The sequence below is a fragment of the Echiichthys vipera genome (assembly GCF_963691815.1).
Source record: "Echiichthys vipera genome assembly, chromosome: 18".
In the NCBI taxonomy this organism is placed as follows: Eukaryota; Metazoa; Chordata; class Actinopteri; order Perciformes; family Trachinidae; genus Echiichthys; species Echiichthys vipera.
The window spans coordinates 19952873-19963809 of NC_139843.1; the positions used below are offsets into that span (position 1 = coordinate 19952873).

General features: G+C 38.4%; 1 protein-coding gene across 1 annotated transcript in view; it reads right to left on the reverse strand.

Moving 5' to 3' along the window:
• LOC310961097 (arf-GAP with dual PH domain-containing protein 1-like) overlaps positions 1–9974 on the reverse strand; it is a 181154-nt gene extending 171180 nt beyond the window's left edge. Inside the window, exons 1-4 of the mRNA XM_083933057.1 lie at positions 9883–9974; positions 6809–6891; positions 3545–3657; positions 3264–3410 (exon numbers count right to left, since the gene is read on the reverse strand). Of these exons, the coding sequence (XP_083789183.1) occupies positions 3264–3410; positions 3545–3657; positions 6809–6891; positions 9883–9971 (432 nt within the window). The 5' untranslated portion in view covers positions 9972–9974. The remainder of the gene's footprint in view (positions 1–3263; positions 3411–3544; positions 3658–6808; positions 6892–9882) is intronic.
• Positions 9975–10937: the final 963 nt, after the last annotated feature.

Here is a 10937-nt window from a genome sequence, read left to right on the forward strand (position 1 = left end):
TTCCTCATTCTTTCCTAAACACTAAAATGTAAGTGGCTACTTTCTACTTCATGTTCAAAATCTCAATGCTTTTCCATGACTTTTCAAGGACCCATATTAAAATGTATAGCACCATTCACAACATATAACACAAACAGAACTGTATAGTGCAATCTACTCAAAATGTTAATTACATTTTACATATATGCAAATAAACATAAACTTTTCCCATATCTTATAGTTGGTTATGTTCATATTCACTTCAAAGACAGTCACAGTCAATACATGGTCCTTTTTAAAATAGGTTTACAAGCACTTATGTCAGTCTGGCACTGGCGTTCAAGAATGAGTGTAAAAACGAAAATTGTAATATCAGTGTACTAAACTCATTTCTAGATGAAATTCTGAAAAATAATGAAGCAACATAAATATGTAGCCTGGATATTACATAATATTGCATGTACACAGAAAATAATTTGGAGTTATGTTACTGTCCACATTACATGAATGTTATTCACAAAATATTACTGTAACAATTTCAATTAACATAAAGGATTTCTATGACTGTACAGGGATTGGATGGCCCACAGAAGTACACCCAAAGCAAGAGCTGTGTCCGGATCCTTGGCAGTAAGTCGGATTCGGTTGGCCTCCGCCAGGGGTGCGCTTTGTCACCAATCCTGTTTGTGATTTTCATAGACAGGATATCGAGGCGTAGTCGTGGTGGGGAGGGGTTGCAGTTCGGTGGGCTGAGGATCTTGTCTCTGCTTTTTGCAGATGATGTGGTCCTGAAGGCATCGTCGGTCAGTGACCTTCAGCACTCACTGGACCGGTTCGCAGCCGAGTGTGAAACGGCTGGGATGAGGATCAGCACCTCTAAATCTGAGGCCACGGCTTTCAGCAGGAAACCGGTGGATTGCTTTCTCCAGGTAGGGAATGAGTCCTTACCCCAAGTGAAGGAGTTCAAGTACCTTGGGATCATATTCACAAGTGAGGGGACGATGGAGCATGAGTTTGGCCGGAGAATCGGAGCAGCGGGGTGGTGTTGCAGTCGCTCTATCGCACCGGTGTGACAAAAAGAGAGCTGAGCCGGAAGGCAAAGCTCTCGATCTACCGGTCAATCTTCGTTCCTACCCTCACCTATGGTCATGAAAGCTGAGTCATGACTGAAAGAACGATGTTGCGGGTACAAGCGGCCGAAATGGGTTTTCTCAGGAGGGTGGCTGGAGTCTCCCTTAGAGATAGGATGAGAAGTTCAGCCACCTGTGAGGAACTCGGAGTAGAGCCGCTGCTCCTTTGCGTTGAAAGGAGCCAGTTGAGGTGGTTCGGGCATCTAGTAAGGATGCCCCCTGGGTGCCTCCCTAGGGAGGTGTTCCAGGCACTTCCAGCTGGGAGGAGGCCTCGGGGAAGACCCAGGACTAGGTGGAGAGATTGTCCCCTGCTAAAGCTGCTGCCCCCGCGACCCGACCCCGGATAAGCGGTTGAAGATGAGAAGAGATGAGATTTCTATGACTTTTGAAAAACTTTCAAGGATTTTACTAATTCCATGACTTTTCTAGGTAAAAGGTCCACATCAGTGGGAACCATGTGTATTGGTTTAGAACATCTGTCTCTATTTCCCTATTATAAGCACCAAATTGCATTTTTCCCCCCAGAACTTCCTAGGACATTTAATGGAAATGATGAGGCCTGATTTCGTTAAAGAATTCCATTACCATTAAGACTTTTTGAAATCATAAAGGATGTTTATGTGATGGAGAAATTGACCTTTTCTTTAAAGCTGAAACTAGGATGATTTCATTTCATGATTTTTTTTAATGCCACTGAACCTGGCTATTTTATTTTAGAATGTATCTTACTTTTTACAATTTAAACAATGCACTAAAGAATGCCACTAACACTGTCATATAAAGGAAATTAATCAGTGTGGAAATGATGGGACACATACAGTAAAATGAAGTCTTACTACTTCCTGCTGACCCTACAAACCTAACAACATAAAATACTTTAACCAGTGCTTTACTGCGGATGGATGGATAAAACAAATAATAAAGATGCTTCGATCTGTATTTTAGTCAACTCACGTGGAACGCATTAATATGTAAATATGTAGGGTACTGACATTTGTCGTCTGCCCACAAGGAAGCACCAAGCTGGGCACAGTAGTGACGATAATATACTCACAATGCTGTGGTGGATGTGGTGTGTTTCCATGATTAAATTCAAATCTTTTTAAAAAAACAAAGGCAAAATAATAAACCCAAACTTACAAAAACAACATATTTCACATTTGACATACAGTGTAGTGTGTATATAGTGTGACTGCGATGGTTTTAATCTTTAAAATGAAACCATGCTTATAAGGTTAAAGTGACTTGCAGCTTTAAGGTAGTTTGAGGTCGCTTACATTCGTACTGGTTGTACACAGAAGCAATCGCAGCCCTTTTTTCCCATAGCCCCTCAATTTTTGAACAGCAAATCTATTCCAATTTTTTTCCCTAAATGTGGATGCAGAAACCGTTGAGTTAAAGCTAAAAGTTAGCACTTGACCTTCAAAATCATTGTCTCAAAGCCAAAAGAACAAAAATTGTGTTACTATCCAAATATTTTCTGACTATGCTGTTTCTAGTGATAAACATGACAGTGACAAATGATCAGTTACGGAAATACGCCAAAAGGAAGTGAATTATTAAGGGGCAGTCCAAGTGTGTTTAGAAAAGCAGACAGTATATACTGTATATATATTATACTACTAACCTTGTATTAGTGCCCTCTATTACTGCATTCTAAGACTTGACATGTTATAAGCATGGCTTTGCATCATTGAAAACACTTAAGGGAAATGGGATTTCCGGAAATACACATCCAAACTATTTCCCGTTTCCAAAGAAATATAATATTAGGTAAACAGGAAAAAAAAAAAAAAAGAAAATAAAATTACTATAGAAATACTTAACAGGGCATTTCCACCAGAGCCACTGAGGGGCCACCAAATAATACACTAAAGTGGTCATGTTGGGAACCAATAGGTTTATAAATTATTATTATTATTTATTATTATTATTATTTATATTTCACCTTGGTTAAAGTAGTGTAGAATGACCAATGCATTTGACTGTAGCTGAAGTTATACCTTAAAAACAAGTCCATTTCCCAGGATTCCCACAATAGTGTGCCTCTGCTCCAGGGACAGAAAATGTCATATTCAGGGAAAAATAAGAAATCCCTAGTGTACAGTAATACTATTCACAAGTATGTGTGCAAATAATTGTTTGACTGCATACCTTAGCATCACTGTGGTAGACAAAGATGTTCCTTGTGCTGTTGTCTTTCAGGTAGGTGATCTGCAGGCCGCATGGGTTGCCAATCTTGGCCGGTTGGAAGGTGGCATTGAGGGTCTCAATTTTCATCATGGCTTTGGGATCCCTGGCCTTGGTAGAGGAAGACATCATGAACAACAAATAGGACTTTGTCTTATAAGTCTTATGAAGTCTTGTATTCCTGAATATGACTGTGTTTTGTTTCTGTAAACACTGTTAAAAACCAGCTGCATCATCTTGCTTACATCCTGCTTGTTGAAGTATTTCAGCACCCCCTCCCTCTCCGACAGGATGAACTTTCGGCTGAGAAACTGGCCGTTGTCTCTTCCTCGTTTCCATAGAAACCCCTCTCTGTACCCTGGACAGAGAGAAAAAAAAAGTGTTTGAGGTTGGGAGGCTCTTATCTAAAAACCCATCGGCGCAGATGAGAGATTAAATGTAGGTATTTATAACAGTAATGGTGAGATGTTGCAACTGGTTGGTGTAAGACGATACTTCAGTTAAGCAGAAATCAAAGATCGTTAGAAATGGCATTTAGAAGAGGACGATGAAAAAGGAGACGGTGAGACGGAAAACACAATGTCCAAGAGGCAAACAAACAAGAGAGGAAAATTCAGCAGGAAATGCAGCATGAGACAGCAAACACAAAGATTTTATTGTCTCTAAAGACCAAAGCGCATCCTTTTCTATGTTAATGATATGCTGTTCTATTTATAGCCTGCAATGTCTCCTTCTTTTTCTTCTTCTATTTTGGTAAAAAGCTTTTCTGTCTTTTCTATTTCTGTCATGCTGTGATGTGTTTTCTTTCTAATCTTGATCTATTTTTGTGGCTTATTTGGGTGAAAGAGACGTTTTATCCATTAGACTGATGATGTAATGTAGAGAGTTTTATGATGAGCACCAATTGCGGTATAAACTTGCACTGAAATTGACATAAGGGATCAAAGAGGAGTTAATTTGCCCCACATGATTATGTGGAAAAGAACAGAATACAAGAAAGTAATTAATAAGCTAAGAGGAAAGATTGCGTATGTGTATAAAAGAGGAAGAAATGGATAAGGAGGGGATCAATAAAGTAACAGGCTCTTAAAGGGTCGGTTTACTTAAAATATGATACTTCAGGTATTTTTCTGTCGTCACATTACATTGCCATTTCATTACCTTAAGAATTATAAAAGCTACAATATCAATGGAGTCCTGATTCTTGCATTGTTGCCTTGTAAAAATAAATCGTTGTGTAAGGTGAACTCTCCTCTCGCGAGGTGAGTGTGCCCACCGGTCTGTTTTGTGTTTGTGAAAGTCGTGCCACTTATATGTTGAGAAGAGCTATAAAAATGTCAGAGGGAACACTATAACCACCAAAAAAGCCCCCTAAATCAGCAGCATGGGAGCACTTTGGATGTCTACAAAATGACCAGGGAGTTGTTGTAGAAGATGGATATCCAATTAGTGCTGTCGAATAAGTGACTGCAAAGGGGCCAACACTTCGAATGTGTTCCAACATCTCTGAGATAATCATCCACCCCTTTATTTTCAAGTCAAGTAAAAAAAGAAAAACACGTACGTGTAACGAGTGTAACATTACTAAGCTGGACCAATTACCTCTCTTCTGTTTTCTCGTCCTCTGCACCCATTACGCTCTGTGTGTGTATGTGTGTCTTTGCGGCTGTGACTTTCTGACATGAAACATTTACCTACGCTGGCATTACCTCATCGATCAATAGCCCTCCTTGTCCCCACCCTGGCCTCCTTCCCTGACACTCTTTTTCTTCCTCCTATCCTTTGCATACGGAATCAATATTAACACTGGCCACTGTGGAGGCCAGGTTACTGCCAATAGTCAATCTGAGCCACCAACACACACACACACACACACACACACACACACACACACACACACACACACACACACACACACACACACACACACACACACACACACACACACACACACATACCATATAAATGCACAAATATAGATAACAGAATGACTCATATTATTACACTCTATCTGTGTGTGTGTGTGTGTGTGTGTTTGTGTGTGTGTTTGTGCACAGTGTGCCACTGTAACAATAAACGAATGAGGTCACTGTAAGCCAATCAGAAAGCTTATTAAACAACAAGACATGAAATGTATACTAGATGACACACATCCACCCCTACACACAAATACTGCACACTCATCCTCCAAACACACACACACGCATGCACGCACGCACGCACGCACGCACGCACGCACACATGCACGCATGCACGCATGCACATACACACCTTTTTAGTGCCACCTCTGTTCTCCGGCAGAGACAATTACAGTGTCACTGCTTGAAAATGACGACAGTGCTTTAAACTACAAACACAACCACTTAGGAGAAGAAGGGTGAAAATTAATGTTTGAAAGTCAACGTTGGAGGTTTCAGGATAATTTAATTCCAGCTGTTGGCATCCACTGGGAAAAGTTTGTCCGAGAAGTTTTCAAGGTTCTGCTTATCGAAGGGTAAACAACGCAAGATTGGCACAACAAGAGAGCGGCCATTCTTCATATGAGTGTTTGTGCGTGCAAGAATCTGTACGTGTTCTTTCTATAATTCTAACTGGGCAATCACATCTAATGCTACAACAGATATTTTTTTCACGGATCCAGTTGAAAGTTTCTCTTTCATCGCTCCCTCATTCTCCTATTAATCTTATACAAAGTGAGGGAGGTGTGTGGAGCCGACTGCTCTGTAGCTCTGCATCATGCCAAACTCTAAGCCCGCCCACTTGTGGCTGATGGTTAGATTAAAATCCCTCTTGTAACTATACACCACTCAAATATTCCGTTTCACCAGGAAATGTCACGGTGCAGATGCCCCAACTCTCGTTTCACAGGGACTTCAAATGTCGCAGAGGGGTTTTTGAGGGGTTTTCTGAATGCCGAGCAGTAACATGCCATAACATTTTAACATTTTTCTTTCAAAGCTGCGTTTGACATTTTTGGAAATGGGGAAATAAGAAGATTGAAACCACTCTCATATCCATCCAGTAAATATGAAGCTACATTCAGGAGATCTTTAGCTAACCTTAACTAAACATAAAGACTAGAAGCAGGGTGAAACAGAGACAGGAAGTCACAAAAACACTTCAGTGTTTGCAAGAATTTATAAAAGGAGTTACAATGCTAATTACTAGTCTTCAGAGGTGTTGGTATAGGCAGATTTTCTAACCTTCAGAGGGAGCCAGGCTAGCTGTTTCCTCCGTTGCTAATATTTATGCTAAGCTAAACTAAGTTTCTCCTGGCTGTGGCTTCACATTTTCCCGTACAGACAAGAGAGTGGTATCAATCTTCTCCTCTAACTCTTGGTAAGAAAGTGCATCGAGTATTTACCAAACTTTTCCTTAAATAGTGTTTTACATAGCTGAGCCCAAGTCCTTTCAATGTACATTTCATGAGTGGGTACTGATGAGAAAAATCTGCTTCAGCTTAAAAACAAATCAGCTCATAAAATATAAGAAAACAAATATGTCAGTACCTGCAGAGTAAGGCTCCTGTTTTTCGATAAACTCAAACTCATTCCTCTCGTACTTGGCTCGGATCCACTGCTCTCTCAGCATCCTGGAGACATAAAAAACAACCGGAGTTAGCTGTCATATCAGTTACACTCACTCACTAACTATCTAATAATAATATCCTAGTGTCAAGTCAATAACAGTTATATTTTGAGATTGTATAGTGGATGAATAGAGGAGTGCTTATATAGTTGTGAGGGGCAAGCCATGTTAAAAGCTGCTGGCTGTAGCTTCATATATCGCCGGCTGATTTTATATATTTTTTGGTTATTCAATAAATAAATAGCCAATTTTTGTATACTCCTATGTGAATTTCAATCCTCGCCAATTACTGAGTATTTTCTCATGTTATTAAGAACTTCAGGGCAGAATGAACATAACGTGCTAGGATCAGAATGATGCAAATATTGCTGTAATGCAGTTGCTGTTTTTCAACATTACGATAGAAAGGAAATGGAAATATATATGCAACATTTTAACATCGTTTTGAATATATCATTCTTCTTCTGTCACCCTTTTTCCCTATTGCCCGGGACTTTATCTGAATATATCATGATATTATGGGTTATAGGTTATGTAATCCAGTTGATCTTAATCATTGAACTGTGTGTTAATATAAAGTTTGATTATAAAACACACATTTTTAAATGACATCCCCTCAGATATTTCAGATGATATTTTTTGAGTTTGAGTTCATCTTCTTGATATTCTGAATGTAAAAAAATGAACTGTGTATCCCCAAATCTATATACAATGTTTCCCCAATATCAATTCCATTGAAATACAATAAATCATCATATTGAATTTTCGCTGAGCCTCAGTTACACACCCATGTGAGTGGTATTGATTATTACAATGGCAGAGCAGTCAAAATTGTATTTTCCATTTTGAACACTATCTCTATTGTTACTTTAGGCCCTGGTTAAACTGAATAAATTGTCCTTGAGCTTATGTTCTCACACTCTTTTGTTTCCACATTTTCTACCAAACCTCAATATAAAGGAATCTCAATTTTAGACCTTCTACCTCTTCAGTGTGAGAAGAAACAATTGGCAAAAGTCAGCACATCACCATGCCAACAATCTCTCTCATTCTGTTTCCTTCTCTACCTCTCGTAACCTCTCAGTCTCCCCTTCAGGCTCCAAACCAACATTCTATCAGCATCTAGAGGTAAAGTGTTGTGCTCTTAGCGGATATGTCTTTGAATGACACCTTCTTGTGACACTGGATGGGAACTAAACCCTGAGGATCTCAGGGGAGCGGAGTGAGTGAACACAAACAGACACCATGGCACAGACACTGAGAAAGACACATTTCTTTCATCTGAGTTGTCTCTCACTCTAAGTTCTGCTTCTGTCTATTTAAATCAAATTCTGTTGGACGATGGCAGACACAGAGAGAGATGGAAGGACAAGGGGAACATGTCCAAGAAAATCTGTGTCACTACCTCAGCGTATTCAACCAAAGTGTAGGAAGAAGGAAAAGGAAATAGAGTCAGATTCAATTATTTAGGTTTGTTTGTACAGAAAGGTAGCAGCCTCCAGATAAAATTAAAATGTATGCATAGAGAACTGTGATGTTGTCCCAAAAGAAGCTGAAGCTTAATTAATTCATTAATCCACGGTGATTCAAACTTCCAATACAGTGAAACATGAAATAGGCTAGTCAACTGGGGGGTGTAAATCATTTTTATAGGCCTGACGTAATACTTTGAGAGGTGTGAAACAGTATACTATATCTTCATTTACATTAAAAATGACCCACTGCACAACGTGGTGCTTGCACCGCTTTAGCACTTATCAGTACGCAGTGTAACCGCCTTTCTGTTTACATAGGACTGTGGAGCTCAACAGGGGCTAATATTACATAAAGAAATAATACTTTAAAGCTGCATAAATCATAATGCTATATAGTATGAATTTTTACATACCACAACTGCGAAGAGCATTACGGTGGGGGCAAGCTATGGTTCATTGATAGAGGACCCCCATGAACTGCTTACCCTTCTTACTGACACCATGGCACGCTATAATTTGTGACATGAAAAACTGTAAATTTAAAAAACTACACTTGATTAATTAAGTAATTAGTTGTTTCTAATTAGTTGTAAGATACTCAAATAGACTTTACATAGACTTTACTTTGAGATGTCACGGAAATAATGACAGATTTCCAAAGCTCTGGGGACACTCCATAAATAAAAAAATAATAATAATATATATATATATATATATATATATATATATATATATATATATATATATACAGTATATATATATATATCTTCTCCTCACCCTCCGCGGGTGCGCAGGTGGTTGACCCTATCTCTAAGCTCGGGTCCTCCAGGGAGCTTGAGGGTTCTGCGCAGTATCTTTGCTGTTCCGAGCACTGCACTTTTCTGCATATACTTTTTTTTTTTGTTGCTGAGTGACGACGCTGTATCCAACTTTCTTAATATTAACAGTTTGATTGTCATAGTAGGAAAAGGTGTTACTAATGCCATTAATTATCTACACCTGTGCTTTTCATACTATGAAATAACGCCACATGTCGCATGCACTCATGAAGCCTAGCTGTAGCCAGCTAGCTCCAGCTAGTTAGCAATAGCCTACCGACCAAAAAGGACACAACACTTTCTACAACTCTTTTTTTTTTTTTTTTTACAGAGGAAACAGTAATCAAAATATAAGTGAACTTACAAATCACCTTTGATATTTTGTGGAATAAAGGTTGTATTATATTGACACACAAACACTGACCTTTAAGTGATACTGGTGCCATTATGGAAACCCAGTGAAGAACAAAAATGTTTAATAAATGCAAAAATATAGATAGCTGTAAACTGTAATAAAGTATATTTGTCACTAAATTGATGTACTAATAGTATATTGTCTTTACACTATCTATGTTCAGTTAGCCTAAGCAGAGAGTTATGTGTTAGCTAACTAACCTTAGCACATATTTTCTCTTTTCAGACAACATAGATAAACTGCTTATTTGTGTTTTGAAAGTCACAACTGAAAGAAGGAGCACTTACTTGCAGTCAGTGTGTGTTGGTCTGTAGTAGAAAGCAGGAACCTTCTGCTCATATTTGGCCTTAGCTGCATTGTTTCCAGTAGCAGCCATCAACTGAAAAAGAGACAGAACAACACAACTTGATCGTTGAAATACTGTTTACAGTTGAATATTCACTTCAAAAGAATATACTGTAGTTTCAACACTACCATATGTAATCTAACAACATTTAACCAGTTGTTACAGCTACTACTACTACTACTACTACTAATAATAATAATAATAATAATAATAATAATAATAATAATAATAGTAATCATAATAATAATAATAATAATAATAATGATAACAATAACCTTTTCCAATCTGTTGGAAAGTGTGCAATTTTAAAAATGATTTCAAAATAAAATCACATCAAACTAAATGAACATTAGCTTTTTACTTCTGGTAATTCCATTTTTGCTTTAATAAAAGTGGTGTTCATTTGTGAAGATTATCTTGCTGAAAAAACATGTAAATATCATAAAATTTTGTTTGCCAGAGAGCTTGTCTTCTGCAATAATCCAAAATTCACCAGAAAAATCCCAGGGTACCAGGCTGATGCTAATTTCCAGGTGGGACTACAAAAATATATCATCACTACAGCACTTTTTGGGAAAAAGAAAAATCACATTAAACTTTAAATGAGACAACAACAAATGAGCTAAAGCATAGGAAATCTTAAATATGACAGAACTTCTTCAGATATGGGAGTAATTGTCGAATTGGCTACACTGCATTGGGATGTGTCTGCCTTCTTCCCTCGCTCTCTCCACTGTGCATTTCATCTGAGGATAATCCCTGAGCTCAATCCAGCTGGCTGAATCCCTCAATATGCCTCTCTCATCCTCTGAGGGGCTCTGGAAAGGGATATAGCACGTTTTATTGTGAAGGTCAAATAGCACCAGAAAATTCAACCGAAACACAAACCTCGGAAGAAAGTCACGGAAATCAACATGACACATCTTCTAACAAAATGTGATGCATTTGGCACCTTGGATGTGACATTTAGAACATCATATCAATGTCATCAAAACA